General features: G+C 42.9%; 1 protein-coding gene across 5 annotated transcripts in view; it reads right to left on the reverse strand.

Moving 5' to 3' along the window:
• Window positions 1-255: 255 nt before the first annotated feature.
• The window catches only part of CELSR1 (cadherin EGF LAG seven-pass G-type receptor 1), a 167,032-nt gene continuing 145,025 nt past the window's right edge, over window positions 256-22,262 (reverse strand). For 2 of the 5 annotated variants that reach the window (XM_010395590.3, XM_019283621.2), the window contains exons 25-35: window positions 18,244-18,418; window positions 12,497-12,609; window positions 11,103-11,182; window positions 9,463-9,589; window positions 7,428-7,553; window positions 6,984-7,120; window positions 6,399-6,502; window positions 5,433-5,600; window positions 4,323-4,565; window positions 3,761-4,025; window positions 256-2,470 (exon numbers count right to left, since the gene is read on the reverse strand). In XM_010395590.3, coding sequence (XP_010393892.1) covers window positions 2,446-2,470; window positions 3,761-4,025; window positions 4,323-4,565; window positions 5,433-5,600; window positions 6,399-6,502; window positions 6,984-7,120; window positions 7,428-7,553; window positions 9,463-9,589; window positions 11,103-11,182; window positions 12,497-12,609; window positions 18,244-18,418 — 1,563 coding nt within the window. In that variant the 3' untranslated portion in view covers window positions 256-2,445. The remainder of the gene's footprint in view (window positions 2,471-3,760; window positions 4,026-4,322; window positions 4,566-5,432; window positions 5,601-6,398; window positions 6,503-6,983; window positions 7,121-7,427; window positions 7,554-9,462; window positions 9,590-11,102; window positions 11,183-12,496; window positions 12,610-18,243; window positions 18,419-22,262) is intronic. The other 3 variants (XM_010395593.3, XM_010395591.3, XM_010395592.3) reach the window with 2 other exon arrangements.

The raw sequence follows: 22,262 nt of genomic DNA on the forward strand, positions 1-22,262 counted from the left end.
TGTCCCATGTCTGAAAAATGCCGCAGGTTTGGACTGAAATGTGATGCAGTTCTGGCACCCTGTGCCAGCACAGGGTCCTGGGCTGGCAGCGGGGTGTGTGCATTGCCTGGCTGGTGCTTTACAGCCTCTGCTGCCTCAGTGAGAGAGATGGGTATCCGTATGTTCCCGCTCCTGCTACTTTCTAAACCCCAGGAAATGCCATTTGGACCCTCAGCATCCGCACTTAAAAATAAACAACCAGAGGAAGAATACAAGTCCAAAAAAATTTCTTAATTTATTGTAAATTCTCCTTTCATCTGTGCTGCAATTCCAGTGTTCTGCACATTAATAAATATACATTTGTTAAAAAAACCAAACAAACTTCCAGTGTCTAATCTGCCATAAAGCTTTTAAAAAGTCATAAAAATAGGTTTAATTTTTTTGTCATTAATACAACTGACCCTCATTTACTGCAACAATTCTGATCAAAATAAAAACTACCTACATCTCACTGGGACAAAATATACATACACAGATGTAAGAACAACTAGCATGGGTTATACACAATGCCTGAGCACACAGCCAAGTGCCAGACCCTTAAAACATTCAAAATTCTTTTCTGTCAGAAAATGTCATACAGTATGTTGCATAATTTTTAAAGGAACAGCATCCTTCCTCCCTCTCCCCTTCTAAAGGCTTCCTTGATACTTTTGAAAATGCATAGGAATATAATGAAACCAAGATTACAGTATACTGTTTTTCATCTTTTCCTCAACTCCTGCATTTTATTTAGCCTGATTTTCTATTTCTTCCCTTTCACACACACATTTGCACAAACAATAGCCAGTATTTCCCCAAAAGGGCTGCTGTGGTGAGCACGGAGCTCCTGAAAGCCTTACTGGCAGAGAGCAGGCACAGCCACACCACTGTCATCCTTGGAGTCACATATTCCCACCACGAGGAGCCACCGGCTGAGCTCTGCCTAACACTGTTGGATGCAAACTTTTTCACATCTTACTCTTCCTTTTTTTTGTAAACATTGCAGGAAGGTGAAGACAGCAGACAGGTCACGCTTAACTTTCTGATACTTGTGAAACCAGCACATTTTATGGGAAACGTGAAACCTTAAGCCTTCCATGTGCTTTTTGAAGCACCAGGAAGGCCAGGGTTTTGTCAAAGAGCTGGACAGTGAAATCTGGACATCTTTAAAGTCTTCTATTTCTGCTTTGATTAGATGTGCTGAATCCAGTGAGAAGAGAGAAAAAAAAAATACTGCACCTGAGGCAGAACTTGCCCATGGAAGGAGGGCCCTCTCCCTGGGACATGCAGAGTGCTGGTTTGTTGCAGAGCCTGACCAAGGTAAAAACCTACCACACAACCACACCACTTAATTTTCTTGTTCTTGGTAAGGGAAATACTGATTTGACTTCTTCCAGACAAGGACTGAGTTGAAACCTTACACAAAGATATGCGTCCTGAAGTTCAGTTCCTGAACATGTCAATGAACTTGTGAGAAGAGATCAAACTACCAAAAAAATGCAGAAAACAAATTTTTGTGGGTTTTAGAAGGTTATGAGAAAAAGATACTGTGCCCTTAAAGTGTTCCAAAATCTGTTAACAAAACTTATAAATTATAGTCATGGATTTTGATGTAATTTACTGTATTACTTTGAAAACTGCATCGTGTCTGAAGGTGGCTTCCAGGCAAACCTCAGTTACTTATCAAACGCCAAATTCAAGTAAAATTGTGCAATGTTCATATAAAAAATATCAAAACATCTTTTTAATTGATTTCCTATTATCAAATTAAGAAGATCAGTATAAATGTAAAATATACAAAGGAACTTTTTCTTTAGCAACACCATACAAAATATATAAAAGTATCTACACTTTTTATATATATATAAAGGATTTTTTTTTCTTAAGACGACGTGTCCGTAGGGGGGTGGACAGAGATGGTGGCATAGAAACCAAAGGACACTTGTTGGGATATTCCTCCTGGAGCCCAGCAGCCTCAAGGGTTCACACTACAGCCATCAAAACTCCACAAGAGACACGTCCTAGTGCTTGTCTTCAGGCTGATGGATTGCCTTATTGTAGGTCCTCTAGGATAACAATGTGTTTTTCCTTGGTTCTCCCCTGCAAAAAGCAACCCCTGCAGCACTGTCTGCACCGTGCACAGATATCCATCCAACACAGGGCATCCCTGCGGCCGTTTCCGTGTTTTCGGCACGGGTTCCTGCGGGAGGAGCGTACCACACAGCGCCCTTATTGCAAGTGCAGCCGGGCACTGTGGCTGTGCCAGGAGCAGTCAGGAGTCTGCCAGAACATGAAACCACGTGGGAATCGATGCCCACCTCATCCTCCTCACCGTGTGGCCTCTCTGATGAAGTCCGAGGCGGGCAGGCGGCGACGCCGTGGCGAGGAGTCAGAACCGTGCAGAGGGGATCACAATTTCCTGATGGTTCAAATTGAAGTTTCATTACTGCCTCTGTTAGTGAGAAGAAGTGATCATGCAGGTTTAGGGTTAAACAGGTACAGGCAAACTGCTCCACCCAAACCCACCTAAACCTGTGAAGTTACCATGCCTTGCCAAACCAATGCTTGCAGGGGGGATGCTGTCTTGGAGGGGAAGACCACCTGAGAGAAACAGTTCCAGGTAGTACACAAGAGAAATGCTTTAGAGGAAATTCTACAGAGAGTCTGTATTTGGCTAATGCTTCACTGAGGATGCAAGGTTCACATACAGATCTTACAAGCTGTTAGAAGCCTGGTGTATCGGACAGATTCGTGCAGTCTGCTGCCAACAGCAGAGCTTTCCATTATGCCAAAGGTGCATAGATAACACAGTTGCTTAGTGCAAGCTGGCCAGTTATTCCCCAGTAATGACTGTGTTACCTGGTAGCAGCAGGTAGTTATGGCTTACTCAAAACATCCGTGTTTCCTGCCTAACCAGGATCTATTTCATCAGCCAACTCCCAGCAATCCAAAGATGTGCTTTTATAGTGAGCTGGGAATGGTCTGTGCACCCAGACAACAGGCATATTTAAAACCTGGTGAGATAGTGCTAGAGTTAAAGCTGGGTGAGAATTTTTCTCTCGGTTTGGTGAAAGAATAAGACTATTATTCATGTTAATAAAGAATGAGACTATATGAATAAAATGTTTGCATAGACTTTACATATGGCTGTTGTCTTAATTTGAAATGCAAGAATTATCAATGATGAGTAATGAGGTTTCTGAGAATTCCCTTTGGCTGAGAGCTTGCTCAGCCTTTTGTTTATATTTGATTTAGTTTACAATGATAAATTCACACACTGATTGCCAATTTAGGATTGGTAGCTTGGTTTTTCTCTCCAGCCTTGGGATCTCCTGCCTCAGCCATGGTTTCCCTCTGCCCTCTGAGACATGGACACTCACACCATGCTCCCCACAGCCTTGTCCCTTTCCCCAGCCAAGCCCCGGCAGGGTGGCAGGGCAGAGTGAGGCTGCTCCTGTCCAAGTGTGCCAGTACCACATCAGCCTGCCAGTTCAGAGCATGCCAGGGTGGCCCAGTAGCAGGTCTCTGTCCTGGCACCTTGCCTGTGATACCTGTTTTGGCCTTCTCATGACTGAAACACCATGGCCTGGGGACATGGTATGGGCAAACCATCAAGACAGTTACTGGTGAAGGACTCTGGGCAATCACCAGAGGAAATTTTTGCTCATGTGTGAGTCTGGGATTGGAAGGTGAAGGGAGAGACCATAGGAGGTCAGCCAGGGCATCCCAATGTGACACTTACTCTGAGTCTGAGGTGTCAGCATGTCCTGTTCCCACGTGGAGGTTCATGGCCATGCCATTGAGCTGGTCTCGAGACTGCTCCCTCCGAACATTTTTTACTGTTACCCCCAAGTCTGAAGGAGAGCGGACCCCCTCATTTGTCCCTAGGGAAGTAGTCCTGGATGAGATTGTGCTCTGATTGTAATCCGACAGCTTTTCCCGCAAACGATTCTTCATATTCTTATCCACCAGTGGGGGAGGGTAGGTAACTTTATTTTTTAAGATGCCTGTTAAGGAAAAGAGGGAATAATAAAATTTTTTAAGTGTATCAGTCATTTCATTTATCAAGCTGAGCGCATGCAAGATGTTACGTTCTCTATTTCTTACTAAGACTTCTAGTTTGGCACTTTATTTCATAACCAAAAGATCAGACTGCAGCAACTACCCACTAGCTTCCCACGGTGTATCTGGCTACACAGATTGGAGCCATTTGGAAAGTGTTCTTCCCTGACAGAGCTACCTTTTAAACTAATTAATGCTCATTAACCCTCCGGTCTCCCAATCCAACTGTGAGGCTGTGTTACCTTTCCTCTGCTCCGGCTGCTGGTTATTCTGGTGGGCCAGAGGTCTGTTCTCCTTCTGCTGCCCTTCGTTCTCCTTGTCCTGTGGTGCTTCATTGCTGTGGTTCACCTGGTTTTCCCTGTGAAGCTCTACGTTGACCTTGGTCTCTACTTTGAGTTTTTGTTTCCTGCTGGGGTCCTCGCCATCGCTGGCTGATACGCATTCTGTGGGCCAATAGGGTTTCACATGATTGGGAAGGGTATCAACTGCAATGCAAAAAAACACTAGCTCGAAAACCACTTTTGGTATGTTCTCTCAACCACTGCCTGGCATCTGTGGCTGGAGAGGAGCTGTGTGTCAAACCAGAGCAATCCTTCAGTTGGTCCTTGATGGACTGCACTGCCCTCAGGGTGCATTAAATCCCCAAAAAAATCACCTGGTAGGATGACAGGATGTCCAAACCCTTCCCAGAGCAAGGTTGCCAGCTCCATTAAGGAGAACTGTGAGGCAAACCTGCCTTCTCAGCTCTCCAGGGTCAGAGATCCTTCCTTGGGGAAGTTGGTTTCTGAAGGCTGAGGGTACCCAAGGCACCCTGTGCTGTATCTGTGAAGAGCCTCTGCACACAGCCTGGATGTTTGTCATTCAAAGTTGTATTTCATTAGGACAGTATCAACAATGCTTAGAAATGCCTGCACCCTGTCACACAGAAATTATATTAATGGTCAATGATTTCCAACTCTTTAGGTCCAGGACCTCCCCAACACCACTGGATACACATGCCTTTATTGTATGAGGAGAGGCAGACATTTCCTCCCCCTGCCTGCAAAACAAGTGGCTTCTTTCTCCTCTTCTTCATGAGATATTGCTGGCTTGGTAATGCCATGTCCAAATGCTTTGGGGACCTGCCTGCAAAGCTCACTCTGCTTTAGGGTGTTCAGCATTCAGTACTCAGTCACCCCTGGGAACAAGCCTTTGGAAGAAGAAAGGTCTCTAAGCTGGAAACAAGGATCTCTACCAAAGCAAGGTGCAGAGGTAGAGATGCTGCCTCAGCTGCACGGTAGTGTGGCAAATGCATCCCATCTAATCCAAAGCTACTTTAGTGCACCACTGCCCTCCCCTCGCACTGGGAGTACCTTTGGGTGTGCTGTGGAGTGGGCCATGTTCATTGTTTTTGGAAGTAGATGTGTTCCACTTCTTCTCCATCTCGAGTCCATCTTCCTCGCTGTCCGATGAATGGGAGGAGGCGTAAGAACTGCTGTGTTCATCGAGGGACAGCTCGCTGTCAGAGTCTGAATCATGCTCTGCAAAGGTGGACAGGGGAAACACAGTGATGGAAGTGTAAATAGCAGCTGAACAGATCTATCTGACAAATGCACAAGGAGGAAGGAAAGGCAGGCATCTGGTTCAGGCCGTGCCAGGAATGAGCTCTTACATCTGTAAGTGTACCTAGGATAAATGCAGAGGGACTGCAGCACAACCATTGGGAAGCACAACCACTCGGCTCAGCTAGTGGGCAGGATGTGCAGGACAGAGTGGGAGCACATTTTTCCCTATTTAACATGCAGAACAGTAACTCTATTGGATCTCAATGAACACAACACACAGGCAAAATAAGATACCTAGAAATACCAGGAATCTGAAATGCACTTAACTTAAAAACTGCTACAAGGCAACAAAATTGAATGTCAAGACCAAAATGAAAGGAAATCAGACAAGAGGCACTTCTCATTTTTTTTGTACAAACCACAGACAAGTAAAGGAGAATATTGCCCCAAGGTCTCAAACATTAAAATTTCTCCAACTAAAAATCAAAAGCAACAGTACATAATTTGTGAGAAAGAAAGGGGACTCCATAAACTGTCAACAGCTGTGACAGCATCAGATAAAAATTAAACCATCACAAGCAGCAGATATATGATATTTCCATTCCAGGATTTCCTTGTAAGGCAGCCATTACACAGCTTGTTATGCCAACAGCATAATCAGAATGAGAACATCTAATTATTGTAATTATTCTTCCTGTTACAGAAGACTTCGGAGAAAGTGCTGAGAAGGAGAAGGTGCACAAATGGGTCAAAGCATTTAGAAATTATTCTTACCATGGGATTTGGACGGATTCCTATGAAAAATGGAGGAATCTGCTTCAGTCTGACCAGCCCTTGCTTGACTTGAGGATCCACTGAGTTTATGAGCAGCCTCGTCCCTTTGAGAAGAAAAACAGAGGACAACTTTCTTGGTCACTTTACTGTTCTTAACAACAAGGCAGACATACAGACAGCTTCAGGGGATGCCAGCCAGCCTGTGCTTGACTGTCCAGTGGTCACTTTACAGTGAGACAAAGGTTATCCTGATCTAGTTATCTACCTTGTGCCACATGAATCACACTCTGAAAAACCCTAAAGCTAATGAGCTAAACTGTGCTCCTTGAGACACATCTGAATTGCAACAGGCAAGCAGCATAGCCCATATAGGTAACCTCACTCTTAGGTTAACCTCTGCACTGCCAGAACCCTGCCCCAAAGACACATGCAACAGAAAATGCACCAAAGAAAATGACAGTCACATGAAACAGAACTGTTAAGACATAAATCAAGTAGCATTTGAACCAGATTTCTGGTTTCCACAAGAGCAATAAAAAAGGGAAAGGCAAGCACCTGAAAGCCATGCACCTGCCACCGGATTACCTGAGAATATAAGCAAGGTAGCTATTGTGGCTCTTGGCTGACCTGACGGTGCTTTCTAGGGAGACAGTGGATTCTCCCATAGTTGTGCGATACATGTTTGGCTCTTCTATATATGTGTTGTTACAGTTCAGAGATCGCTGAAAGGGAAAAAAAAAGACATAAAGCATTAGTGAATGATCCTTCCAGAAGCTCATGTTACCCACAAATGTACGAAGTTTCAAAGAACCAAATGGGTTTTGACACCAGGGAAAATAATTATTTTCTCTCAAAGGTTTAAATTAAAATAATAATCAAAACTTTTGAGAGAGGCCATCAGTAATCTTTGTAGAAGTCACTGAAAGCAATCATTCAGTTCACTTATTACAGGCAAGCCACCTATAAGTTTATTTTAGGTAACTTCTACCAGCAAAAAGGATGGTTTTTCTCCCAATGCTTTTTTCTTACAGTTAATAATGTAGCTCTTGTTGCAGTGGAATCATCTGGAAGAGGTTTCTTTCCAGTTAAAGTGTTCTTCAAGTGCTTTCTGACTTCTTTGTTAAATACGCAGTGGAAGAAGAAAATGAACAGCCCCTGGACAATTTTAGAGAGAGGAAAATGTAAATGATTCGCTACTACCACATTGCAAATATGGATATTGGAGAACACCCATTCTGAAACAACCCCTGAATTCTAATTTGTAGTCCATGATGGTGTATTTCAAAAGCAATAACTATTTTCTTTCTTTGACTGAAATGGCATTGACTGATCTCCTAGCACTTCTTCATAATTTGATTCCAAGTTCAAATGTGCATTAAAGGCCTGGGAAAATATACACAAAGATGTGTTTCTCCAGAATTTACAGAGCACAGCTTGATTTGGGAAGAAATCCAAAGGGAACCTGAATGTCCCACTAGAAAACATCACAGGAATTTTAGAATTTGGGATTTTAGAGCTTTTACACAGATGATGAGAAAAAATCAATAGCAGCACGTGAAAAATATCACAGCCTTTAGTGAAAGCCTCTGGAAATGGGCAACTTCTGTGAAAGGAGCCCTTAATACTGTGTCTAAGAGAATTTTAGAAAGCCTTGTGAGATGTGAAGATGTACTGGGGGCAGAGAGGTCCCAACTTTTGTCGTCTAAGTTCCTTGGTTAAGCAATACCTCTGATGGGAAAATCAGTGAAGTCCCCCGGGCTGGGCAATTGTTGGCTGCCAGGAACACACATTAACAGCTTTTGCTGGGGGCAGGGCACACACACGTGTCTGCCTTCAGATGTATTTGCTCTGAGGGAATTAATGCAGCTGCCAAATAGTTACCAACTTTGGTTGGACATACAGTATAGAAAAGCCAATACTCATGAAGTTGCAGCTGTACCAACATCATAAGAAGCCTGAATTTCATTATTTCAGCCAAAGCAATTGACTCAGAGTAACTTTAAACTTCAAGCTCACTTTCTAAACATTCGAGCAAATGTGATTTTAGCTGGCACTAGCACTTTGGGATTATTCATTAATAAAATTCACATAAATGTCTCTTTAAAAATACAAGTTCAAAGAAGGCAGTGATGTGAAATGCCACATACCACTGTACCTCTCTGGGCAAGTTTGGAGAATTCCAGCTGCTGATCTTTGTCCCTCTCATCAGGTTTATGTTTAATTTAATTTAATTTTAGATTTGTGGAAGCCTGGTTTTACAGCCAGAGTAGGTGCATTTATTTCAGAGCACACCAGTTGCAGCGGCAAAATAACCTTGCTCCAAGCTGAGCTATCTGCTGTACTTCCAGGGCACTGACAGCCATCTCCAAAGGAGACCCATCAGACTTTTTTTTCTCTGTGGATGCAAGTTGTGGCTGTTGTGCTGCAGCTGAAAGAGTGTCCTACAGTAGCTGTTTTAGTACTGCAGACACTTGAGAGGACAGTTACTGCCATCCTTGGTCACATTCAAATTGTGACCGACATGAAGCTCTGTGACTACTTCCATGCCAGGTCTCCTACAAATAACTCTTTTCTGCATCTTTATTCAACAATTGTGCAAACTGGGACAGGCAACCCAGGAAAACCCTAATACAACTCGCATTGTATTTGAAAATCATTACTTGTCTCTTTTTTTCATTTGTGAAAGCCTTGAACTTGGAGCCATCGACTCTGGGTGTAATATAACAGTCTCTTGTTTGTGGTAGCAACAGAATGACTTAACAATGAGCACACAGAACACAGTAACAACGACTTTGTCACTAGAAAGACAGAGGTATACCTGTCTACTGTCACAGGTTACTATAGTAATGCACTTATCTTTAGAATGACTAAAAGCAAAAGATGTAATTACACCGAATTATAGTTTTGGTTAAAAAAACCCCACTCTTTGAGAAAAGAAAGCAAAAATTGCACTTGAGATCTCTGATTTTCTTAAGTTAGCTCATGTTGAGCAGGTTTTTGGAGGTCTGGGTGCAAGCAGTGTGCTCACCAAGGTCTGCCACAGACAAGATGCCATCCAACTTACCTGCAGGCAGCTGAAAATGGCAAAGAGATAGTGAAATGTCATGACGTCGCTGTTGACCGCCATGAGCCCCAGGAGCCACGTGGCACTGATAAGCAGCAGGAGCAGGAATGCTGTCCGCAGCACAGAGCTGTAAAGCAAACACAGATGGACATTTGCAGTGTGATGGCACACAAGAGATACACTTCTCCCCATGGGTGCTGTTATGTGCCCAACAACTCAGCAACTGGAAAAGCCCTTTGGGAGAATTAGGGCAGTGTTCACCAGGTCCCAGTTTCCAACTCTCTCACAGCAATACTCCACAGCTTAGCATATTCATGTTAAAAACGTGATTTCTTTTCAAGTTCATTTCCAAGACTTTCTTCAAACAAATCTGACTGTTTTCCAAGCCCTTGCTGTTCAGCCTTGATGACTCTGAGGAACACATCTGGGCAGTAAATGGCCATGTCCATCTCATTTCAGTTTGTCAACCTCACTCTCACATTCCTTTCCAACATTACTACCAGAGGTTTTGAATCAAGGGCACTCAGGGAATATTTGTTTTCTTAAAAATACAATTTCCACAGACACTTTCAAAAGACAGAAACAAATACAGTAGCAGAAGTTTTATATTACGAGTAAAATTGCTGCCATTAGGTAGCAATTATACTCCTTGGTTTAGGGAGATTTGGATGTCATCCTCAACCCCTGCACGTTAATGGAGTCAGGGTAGGGTTCAGAGTCCCACAAAGCTGACAGCTGCATGGAAACTGGGGCTGGAAAGGGCATGCCAAGGGGAGCACGGCACTGCACCAGCATTGCTCCTTCCACACTTTTATTAACTGGGCCACCCATGTTGCTGGTGAGCTCACCCTCAGATTCTAGTTTTCATTAAGTTTAGTGTTAGGGTTCAGAGAACCACAAAGACTACAGCTCCAGGGACACCAGGGCTGGAAAAGCCATGCTAATGTGTACACAGCACCCTACAGCCAGAACTGAAAAAGAGAACGAGAAGCAGCCATTTGAAATCTCATACAAAAAACCCAAGGGGCTGTCTTGCCACTAGATAATCACATTTGGGTTCACAGGTAAATCCTGAGCTTTGGGCAAAACAGATGTTAATGAGAACAGGCTGCCACAACAGCTCAGGAAGGTGGCAGGTTGCAGCGTGCGATGCCTCTCATCCCATGGAGTGTGGGATGCAGGCAGGCTGGCCCTCAGCACAGGAATGTCAGTGTGTCTCTGCCATGACACAGCTGGTAACCCAGACACTTGAGAGGGGAGACCTATCTGAGCCATGGACAAGAACAGGGAGACGCAGACTGATGTCCACCTGGGCAAGCTATAGGCAGAGGTGAAGTGACAGTGTAGTAGAGAGTATAATGAGAGATCTGGAAGGACTGCAATGATACCATCTGGAGGCTAGATCTTTCCCTTCTCCTTTCTCCTGCCTACACCTGGTGCTGCAGAGCACCTTGGTGGAGGCTTTACAGGACCTCCAAGGGAACCCCAGGAGTGGGTGGGGTGAAGCAGCTCCAATTGGCTTTACCAACACTCTCCTCCAAAAAACTTTTTTATTTCCTGCTCCAAAACTTGCTTTTAGGCAATTCTGTCTTTTATTATTTCTGGCCACAACTTCTACAGGTTTTTGAACTCAAACTTACATGACTCCTGTTTTTTCAAATGAACGTTGCCTTCGTCTGCACGATGCTTTCATTGCTAGTATAAAGATGACAGTGTTTATCTGAAAGGGAAATTGAAATAACAGCATGGATTCTTTCTGTACATTTGTTACAGCTCTATTTGCAATGACAATGCAATTTTTATCCTAAAACAGTTTGTGGTGCCAAGAATATTTTCCCTTCAACTTACAGGTCTCTAAATTCCAAGATTCACCTTGTTTCAAGGCAACATAGTCAAGGACATCCTGGCACTTGATCTGGATGAAACTCAGTAAGACAACCCTATGCAAAGATTCTTGAGTGAAAGATAAAAACTCGAGAATGGCTGTTGTTGTCCAAACCAGTGTCCACCTCAGCCCAGCACCTTGTTTCAGTTTGGTCAAACCAGAATTTAGGAGTATTTTCTAGCAGAGCATACAGTGATAATTACTCTGAATAAACCTCTCGTCTCCACTCATTTCCACGTCAACTGGGATGTACTAGGTTGGTGGTGCATTTATACTTAATCACTCATAGTGAATATTCATGCTGAGAATTTGTCTTGTCATTCACTTTCCAAAACTCTGCAGAGCTTTACCACTGCCATTGTCCTGTTTCTCAGAGTTTCTAACTTAAAATGCTGTGGAGAAATGATGCAGCTTCTCCTGTTTCTTCAGGATCTGCTGCCTCCTGCTACTGCTTGTGTTGGAAAGACCTTGAATGGTTGGGTCCATAGCCATTTTCTCCAGACCAACCAAGGCTTCTCCTTCTCCCTTCTCTGCAGCTTTCTCTTCTCTAAGCTTAAGACTCCTAGTCCACTTGTTTGTTCTCCAGTGGGAGCTGTCCCATGTCTCTGATGACTCCTGACCATAACCTACACTGCTTCTAGGTCTACTTCATACTTTTTGAGATGAGACCAGAACTGCATTTGGCATTCAAGGTAAGAGTGAAACCACAAATATTTATCTTCTGGTGTTACTTTGAAGGAGAAGCTCTAAGGCAGAAGTTAAACACCAGTCCATTCTTTTAAATTCCTGAAAGCAGAAATATTTAATATTCCTTTAGGACTTCTGGATGAAGTGACTTGTTATGGCTTATTTTGTTGATTTGTTTAATAAGCTCACAGACCAACCCTTCGAAAATGGAACAAAGCAAATGGGAAATAGGTTTCTGGCCATACAGCCATTACTCCACAAGCAATCTTTGTACTGGCAATCAGCTCTCTGATTTCAAGAAGCTTAACTCATGTCGTATCTATTTAAACAAAAGATGCAAGCTCGAGTACATTTGCTTCAAATGTAAAGAACACAGTTGCTTTGCATGACTACTGTTTGACAAAACATATGAGAAAAGGTTGCAGGAAGAGACAGCTCTGGATGCCAACTTCCCCTACTTACAACAACAACCATTACGATGGGCCCAGCGAAACTCCAGATCAGGGTGTCATGAACAGACAGCCAGCAGAAATCAGGATTCCCATAGCCTTGTGGATCCAGACCAACAGCGAGTCCTGTGTCATAAAATGGAGAAAAAGTAAATCAGAAAAGTGCTGCCTATAACCAAATGTAGTTTCAAATAAGCAAAATTATCATGGCAAAATTTATTCAACAGGGAAGTCTGTGAAGGCAAAATCAAAGCAAATATTGAAATAAAATTTTGTAAATCAAAAGCTTTACGCTGGTCATATCAAACAATACTTTGAGTTTTGCCAGCTAGAACAAAGTTCAGCTACATAAAAACTATAACAAATGCAAGTCCCAAATTAATTCTGTTTCAGCACAGTTTTATAGTCATTCTCACACAGTGTGAGCCTTGAGGGTGAGTGACGTGAGGAATTTCAATAAGCCTGTGCAGCAGAATGAAATGAATCATAACTGAGGAGATGTCTATGCTACAAAAAAAAAGGGCATTCTTAACTTGCTGTCACTAAAATAACATCAGAGACAAAGGAACCTGGGAACTTATGGGAGTTAACTGCTTGAGCTCAGGTGGGATTCATTTTGAACTGCCATCCCAGGTACCTCACCTTGCTTTCAGCATTGTCTGAAAAGGACTTAATGCCCCAAGGCAATTGAGTTAAAACCACATCTTTTATTATTTAGTTTTCAAAACCTGGCCAATTCCAAGGGACTCTCTGAGCCCAACATTCACCTGATGATTTACAGTGCTGTCTGACTTGGTGACCTACACCTCGCCCATGGTGATGGACTGGGATTGCTGCCTTTGACCTGCAAAATCATACAACCATAGAATCGTTTAGGTTGGAAAAGACCTTCCAGATAAGATGTCCCCTGAGACCTCTTTTCTCCAGGCTAAACACCCCCAGCTGCCTCAGCTGCTCCTCATCAGACTTGTGCTCTACACCCTTCATCAGCTTCATTGTCCTTCTCTGGACACTCTCCAGCACCTCACTGTCTTCCTTGTAGTGAGGGGCCCAAAACTGAACTGATTTGCAGTGTGGCTTCACTAGTGCCGAGTACAGGGGGATGATCACAACATCCTTTTAGTCCTCCTGAGTTATCTGCCTTTTCCTCCATTTTTCCCTGGATTCCAGCAAAAGCTCCCTGTTCAGCCAGGCTGGTCTTCCCCATTGCTTTGTCTTTTGCCATGTGGGGATAGCCTGCTCCTGTGCCTTTAAGATTTCCTGCTTGAGGAATGTTCAGCCATCCCGGACTTCTTTGCCCTTCATGACTGCCTCCCAAGAGACACTGTGGGTAAGCCTCTAAACAGGCCAAAGTCAGCCCTCTGGAAGTTCAAGGCGGAAGTTCTGCTGAATCCCCACCTTTCTCCTAAGAGTATTGAAAACTATAATTTTGTATCACTGTGTCCAAGACAATCTCCAGCCATCACATCACCCACCAGTCCTTCTCTGCTCACAATGAACAGGTCCAGCAGGGCATCTTCCTTTTCTTGCTCACTCATCAGCTGCATCAGGAAGTTCTCTTCCACACACTCCAGGAACCTCCTGGACTCTTTCTTCTGCTGAGTTGTATTCCCAGCAGACACCTGTTAAACTGAAGTCCCCCACAAGAACAAGGACTAGTGATGGTGAGACTTCTCCCACCTGTTTATACACTATTTCCTCTGCCTCCTCATCCTGGTTGGATGTCTATAACAGACTCTCACTGTGGTATCTGCCTTGTGGTCCTTCATGATGATTCTTACCCATAAAGACTTTTATCACCAACATCAAGCTCTAGACAGTCAAAACAACCCCTAACACAGATAAGTGTTCCCATGGTTTCTAACACAGAAACACCTGCATCTTTGCTGCCACATGGATCTCCAACCCCTGCCTCCACTGAGATGGCAGACAGAAGGACTTCGCTAGCATACTGCCCCACGAACACTGGCATTCTTCCCTCTGATTGCCTCTAGTGAGCCTGGTTTTATCCCTTTCCTCTTTCAAACCTAGTCTAAAGCTCTTTTAATGAGCCCTGCTAATTCCTGTGCAAAGATCCTTTTCCCGCTTTGAGACAGGTGTACCATGTCTGCAGAGATCTTCCTTCTTCAAGACACAGAAACTGATCCCTGTGAGGTCTGTGGCCAGTGACAGATGGCAGGTGGCTGCAGCATGTTGTCTGGGCATGGGAGGACCTATCATGATGAGCGTATGTCCTGTCTCAAGAGGCGGCCAAGGCTGACAGCAGAGCTGGTCTCTGCAAGGAGGGTCCATGTGCATTAATAGTCATCTTTTTTTGAATTGAAGCCTGAGTGCTTGGATGAAAAGACACAGAGAAAGGGAAAGGTAGCTGCATTTCACTCTTGCTGCTTAGAACTGGCCCACAGCCAATATTCACATCTGGTACATGCCTATGGTCTATGAAAACTAAACCGGCTATTTGGCAGACCAGTGGATATTGGATCTGTTTTCACTGAAACGTGGAATGAGATAGGACTAGTCTCCCTCCCTGCTCCCATTGGCTCTTCCACCACCTCCTTCAGCAGTTGCCATCCAGAAAGAATTAGCCATAAATGATTAAGGGACCATAAAGTATTTTATACAGATGTAATTCTATGGATACAGTCTGTTTCCCAGGACTGGATTTCCTCATTTATAGGACTCTGGCTCTATGCATAACTGGCAGGCAGCAAAATTTTTTCACTCTCACAATCCTACCCTGAAGTTCTCCATTAAACAAATGGGGAAAATTTCTGTCTTCAGGTACATGGTTCAAATATTACTGCAGTCAACAACATGTGAAATATCACTCAGCCTGCGCACTCAGTCTGCTAAGGGCAGCCAGGTTGCAGCATTTAATTGATGCGCCAAAATGTTTCTCAGTATTACATTACATTGGCTTCATTCTGCCTTTGAGTAAAGTGTTACCTTGCTGACATTTGCAGGAACTGGGGCTGGTCCTATGGCCAAGAGTCCTGTGGGGACCAGCACCCATCCCAGGACTGTGCCAAGGGTTGCAAGAGGGGCACATTTTGACCCTTCTGAGCTCCTGAGGGCTCAGCAGCCATGTGTGACTCAGGCAGCTGTGGGGCAGCCTTACCTCTCTCTGGGCTCATTGCTTTGCTTAGGATTTGAGAAGTGCCAGTTTCTGGGTGATACTGGTTTTAGGGCTGCATAAGAACCTGTTTTAACACAAGTACTGCAGTCTCCATGGCAAAGCTGTTACTGCACACATATGTCAAGCAGCTAGTGTGCTGCCACAGAGACAGGCAGAACTGGGGGGGTCTTGCTGGATGCCAAATCCAGCCCTTTGCTCCTCAGGCAAGGAAGTAATAAAATCCCTCTCCAAGATGGATCAAACTACACTTTAAAATCAGCAAGCTTAAAGCAAATTTAAAATGTTCCACTATCACTCCCAATGGAGGACGCTTCCAGATCCATACTCTTTTGATGACTGTAAGCCTTCTTCCAACTTCTATTCTATTCTATTCTTGTTCATGGCAATTTGCATTTCTATGCTGTGATTAAATGTGGTTCTTCCCCGTTTGAGTGTTCCTCTGTAAACCTTTTACTAAGTTTTATCCCCTTCTAAAGGTCAAGGTTCCCTTCTGCAAGTAGCCTGCTCCCATCACAGATGCCTTAGGACCACTATGTCCCACTTGAAATGAATATCAGTTTGAGCACAGAAAGTAGAAAAAACTATATACAAAAAGCCACTGCTATTGTAGGTTTGGTTTTTTTCCCTCTCAGGATAGCTATGATGAAGATGAAATAGTATTTATCTTTAAAATAAAAAAGTCCCCTGCATGTCCCAAGACTAAAATTTCTTCCCATACCTAGACTATACCACTACTAAGAAAAATAAACAATCCTTCTCTCATAAAGCAATATAAATAATGTTTAAGATTCATGTTATGAAGCTAGAATCTTTTTTACTGTTTAGAAATTAAAATTTATAAAGAAGCTTATTTAAAATATGTACAGTAACAAGTTATCTAGAGGCAAGAAGTCCTACATTGTGCAATTTATGATGAAACAATTTTCTCTTCAGATGATTTATAAGCCTGGAAGGGCAAACTAAAGGCTTCGTTTCCTTTATCCTTCATTTCACAAAATCCCCTGACTTTTTCAGTAACAGGGATCTGACTTTTCATTTAAACTGAACTGCAAATTCAGTAGATTCAGAGATTAAATTGAAGGACACAACCTGGAAAGTTTTAAAAGTGCAAAATAGTTCCTTATCACAGAGAGCAATATCTAAGTAGAAAAATGGTATGCTTGTGATATTTAGACTGCATAACACTGCTGTTGAGAGGGTCCAAATTAATTTAAATTTCAGGAGAGAAAGTAAACCTGAAGCAGAAACTCCTTCCAATAAAGTTCTTCTAAAGATAATGAGTTTTGAAATGTAATTACTTTTTGTTATTCAATGATACTTCTTTTCTGCCAGAAATGATGCTGCCAAATATCTGATTGCACTTCAGTGTTCCTGAAAATACTGTAGTAGTCCTGTATGTACTGATAAAAGTCACATAGGTCTGAAACATTTCAGAAGTTCAAGGACAATTTCTATTTAAAATGTCTGGGATACGTCTAGAGTGGCAGAACCTCCTGGGCTGTGCTTTCTACTATAAATTGATAGAAGTAGAAATTATTTAGGCACAAAGTGATATGGAAAAACTTACCAGCTCTCTGAAGAGAGAATTAAACTGTACCAGCCTATGCTGTGTTTTGGTATTGCACCTTCTTAAAACACACAGAAAAAAAGAACAAGTATGTATTTTTAACTTGTTCCATAATATTTTTGCAAGTGTACATGAGCGATAGCTATTTGTTTGATCTCAGAGACATCTAAACCTCTGCCATTGCTGACAGTATGTTATTATCTGTAAAAATAACACTAATTGCATAAAAGGTAACTGCCTGCCTATGATCTGATTTCCCATATGGAAACAGATACATGCTGAAACAGTTGAACCAAAAAACTCCACTCCAACTGTTCTGTGAAGCACAATTCCTGAGGAGCTGTCTGCCTGAATTAACACAGCGCCGTGTGCTTACAGTAGCACTGGAAATGTCTGATGGCAAAAATAGGCACGGTGAGGGCGGAGATGGATGTGCTCCTGTGGATCACTCTGGATTGGTTTAAAAGATTACTGCCTCCAGCTTTTCATTACTTTTCCTCAACTGGAAGTTACAACCTTTGTATCCAAAATTAAGTAAAAGGCAGCTTGAGTATTCCCAGCTTGGTTTTATGCCAAATGAAACAGAGCCGCTGAAATTCCTTTCAGGATGTATTTACTGCTGGTTGAGGGTAGGCAGTGGAAATGTCCAGTGAAGGACAGTAATATCCTGTGGGCAGGATTGCTTCTGAAGCCACTGCAGTTACTTCTCTCAGAGACAGTGTGTCCATATCTGGAGGTACCAGCACAGGGAAGGAAAATTCCTGAAAGCTACTGGCAAAGTTGTTGAAATAAAAGTACTGTTATTCCCAAGCAATGTTATCAAGTCCTAATTTAATGTGTGTCCCTGTTATTGCATAACCATCGATATCACTTCAGCTGGGGCAACAGACATTTGGTACACAGATCCGCCAAATTCGGGCTGACTTCTGCTAGATATGGCTTGGTGCTGCCCTGGTTCAGGAAAACACCCTTGGCTGTCTGGGATGGGGTAATTTCCCTGAACCTGGCCAGTGAAGATAGCAGGGAAACAAAGCTTTTTTGGGGTGGTTGAGGGTACCTGTTATGATGGCCGGAATGCCCCAGCCAACAACATAGTAGAACCGCATGTGCCCAAAGTTGATGTTCCTCACTTCAGTCAGCATCCGGTAGATGTGGAGCTGCTCCACAAACATCCATGCGAAGGTGCTCATGTAGAAATAATGCAGGAGGATGGCAATCACGGTACACACAAACTGCAGAGGGAAAGGGCAGGGAAATTAGAGTTGCTCTTCTGAATCACAACCTGGTGAGTCACCAGTTCCCCCTGTGCAGCTAATGGCAAGTGTAATAAAAAGATTTTGGCAGAACAAATATACTGCCTTTAATAAGTTTTTTAGAGTTTAAGAAGAGCTGCTCATACTGTGAAAGATTTTTCTTTTTTTAAAGTAAATTATGTCACCTGTTCTGAATCTGGTTCAGCTTCACCCTTATCAACCCAACACACTTTCAGTCACTGCCCTTGTCCTCTCTGTTCTGTGGCTAATTTCTCTGTGCATACTTGCTGCAAAGGTGAGGATTTGAGCTATTCTGACCAAAGTCCTTCTGCCTGCAAAAAGGGCAGGTCTGGCAGAGCTCCTGGCTCTTTCTCCTGGGGCAGAGCAGGAGGTGAGGATGCTCCTCTGGAGGCTGAAGATCCTTTGCCCTGCCTGGTGTATGAGTCTCACCTGCACAATGCCACTACAATGAATTCAACCATAGCATGTTTAACTGCATCAGCTAAACTGGTCTCACTGCAAAGCCCATAAACTGCCCTGAGAACAGCCACCCTCAGCCCTGCGCTTACTCAGGGTCTTCCATTGCCACATCAACAGCCATTCTATGGGTTTTCCTGACACTACATTCTTTCCAGAGAGAAAAGGAAGTATGCTAGTTTGGTACAGTTTTCTTTTGTTTTAAAGTAGACTATATTTTTTGTTTTATTAGTAGATAAAAAACTACAAAGCAAGTCTTCTCATATTTGACAGAGGTGGGGGGGATGTGTGGGAAGATCTTAGGCCTTCAGTTTAGGACCTGTCCCTGAGAAAGTTCCTTCTCAGGAAAACTTCCGTTTTGGGGACAGTAAGTCATGAAGCCTCAGGCAAGGAAAAGTGAACATGCTGAACATGAGCTACAGATGATGTGTGGAAGAAATCCACCCTTTCTTTGAGAAATTTCTTACTAGCTAAGTGAAATGTCACAAATAGACAAACTTTGGCAGGATCTTACAATCCAACATAAAGTCAGCCAACTATTATGCCCCTATGTGTCTGTCCCAGATCTGAAATTATCTATTCCAGCTACATCTCCTCTTCTGGGACTCTTTCTCAAAAAAAAAAAAAACATTTGAGAAGCAAAAGCATGGATGCATCCATGGGGTAAGGCTGTTGCCATCTCTTTTGTCCTTGCACTCTGCCCTTCAGTGACGAACCCTGAAGACCTTGCACATCTGTACTTCATCAAGTCATGGAGGACGCCTGGTCATTATCACTGGACTAAAAGATGCAGTCAGAAGTATAGCACCACCTACCCTGCAGACCAGTCTTTTACCTAATGTCAAAGTCAGGGTATTTGACTACAAAGTGGGAGAGTGGCTTCTTGTCTCTACCTGGCTTGAGCATGGGGGTTAACCCTCTTCTTGTCCACACAGAAAACAACCCTAATCACCAGGCTGTAGGATATTCTGGGTCCAGAAATGCTTGCTCTACCCCTCTCTTGGGGCTGTGCTACTTGCAGTCAGGCAAAGAAGCCATACGGACAAAGAGAAGCAGGGTAATGCTGGGTGGATAGTTCATGACTTCAGCTAGGAACAAAGGGACCTGGAGCTTCCAGTCCTATGTTTGGATTTGGTTTTTACACTACATCAGCAACACAAAGTGGATCACTGAGCTCTGCCAGGCTGAGAGCAGCAAAAATTAAGGACCTGCTGAAACCAAAGAGATCAGGTCCACAGTGTGACTAGAAGTAACAGCTACAATGGGCAAACTGGTAGCTGAAGTCATCTTTGTGATCAAATGGCCACCTTGAATTCAACCTATGACCTTCAGATACTTGCATTTCTGCAATATTTGCTAACCAGTTTTCTCTCCCAACTTGACAGTTTGATGGGTGAAAACAGGAATGACCACAAGCATCCGACACCTGAATTGTAATCTTGCAATTAACTTTCTCCTTTCAGAAGCCGAACAAAGGATTTTGCCAAGGATCTGTTGACAAGCTTGAATTAAGAGAACTTCGTGCAACCATTCAGTTCTTGTTTGAAAATGTTTTACATTGTGTTTTGGAACCTTTTGTTCCCGTGCAGCACTGACCCTGCTTTCAGACTTTGGCATGACTTTTTAGTGGTTTTTCATGGTGTAATGCTCAGAAATGTACATTTCCCTATTTAACTTTGCTGAGTAAAAGAATCATACAAAGACCGCCAACTTTCTGGATTCACTTACTACATCAGCTTTATAATAACATCAAGTAGTATTGAAAATGTGGCTCACCAAATAAACCATCTTTATTCCCTCTATGTAAGCAGTGCTTTTTTTGTTCCTACTCTCACATGCATATGAGTAGAGTGCTGCCCTGAACATTACCTTTTTCAGGTAAGAAAAAAGAAAGAAAATAAATCACTTTCTATCAATAGTCCAGGGAAAGATTAAAACCTCACCCAGAAATGTGACTGTTAATTTACAGAAACCCATAAAAGCCAGGCTGGATGCCAAGCAGCACAGCATTATTTGTGCTCCAGCATTCTTTACCTCTTTATGTTCATCAGTGCATGACTCGTTAGACAACTCTCATTCCACACAGACAGATGAATAATTGTCTCAAGCAGACATGGCTTACAGCCCTCCTACCTTCTCAAATTGACTGGGTAGGCAGTAAGGAGCAGCTTTCTGCCACATGAAGTACATGCTGTAAATTAAAGATCTTTGTAAATGTTTCAAGGTTTGGGGTGAAACCTTTAAACCATTTACAAAAACCATTGAGTCCTGGTAACACTCCAGGACATGATCACACCATGAGCCCCAAAACATGAAAATGAGAAGGAGCGAAAGAGAACAATCTCACCAAGTACAACCATTAGGATTTGTGGTATTGATGTAATGAACTGTTTTACTACTTTTATAAACTTTTGCTTGGTGCTTCATGATATTATGAAAGAAATCTGGAAATGAGGAGCCATCATTTACTGCATAGTTTTTGGTAAAATTCTGCAGGGATGTGGACTTGGCCCTCAACTCCTCAGTAGATATGTTGGAGAACTGAAAGATTATAAACTCCTTGGTAGTGAAATGCAGTGAAAAACGAGTGGTGTGGTCAGCAAGGCATGAGAAAGGTCAAGTTACACGGAGTGCTGTGGATCAATTGGCAAGGTGAGCTCCTTTGAGCAAAGTTATTTTAGTATGCAAACTTTTATATAATGAAACAAAGACAACACAAATTCACACATGACATAAGACCATATCCCAGGAGGCAGGTCACTGCAGAAGATCTCACCATAGCAGCAGATAAAGGACCTGAGCTCCTGGTAAAGGGGAATATTGGTATATGGGACTGGAAGTGACACAACCAGCTGGAAAGCTTTACCCAGTTTGGCATTCACAGTTTTTCAAAAGGTAAAGTGGGAGAAGAAGCCCAGAAAAATACCTGTCAGACAAACCTGAATCTTAGAAATTGAATGAGTTCAGCACCTTAGTTTTATACAGTTTTCCAAAAGAAATACTATTAAACAGAGGTTTCCTGGCAAGACAGTTTTTATAAGAGGGGTCTCTCAAATTTACGAGGAAAAGTCCTTGTCAGCACTCAGTTACCAGAAGCTGAAATTAGTCAAGGTCAGGTACTTTTTAAAATGCATGTTATAGCTCAAGTGGATATTAGAAGCCAGAGTGATGGTGTAGGATTAAGTTATACAGCAAATGAGGCTGTGTGATTAGGCACCATGGTGTCACTACCATGATGGTGATGATATTCATTGAATGTAGGCATATTCTCCTATTTCTTCTGCTTGGAAAATGTGAAATCAGGATGATGTTTTTGTTGTTTTTTTGTTTTGTTTTCATCTCAACA

This window comes from Corvus cornix, chromosome 1A (assembly GCF_000738735.6).
Source record: "Corvus cornix cornix isolate S_Up_H32 chromosome 1A, ASM73873v5, whole genome shotgun sequence".
In the NCBI taxonomy this organism is placed as follows: Eukaryota; Metazoa; Chordata; class Aves; order Passeriformes; family Corvidae; genus Corvus; species Corvus cornix.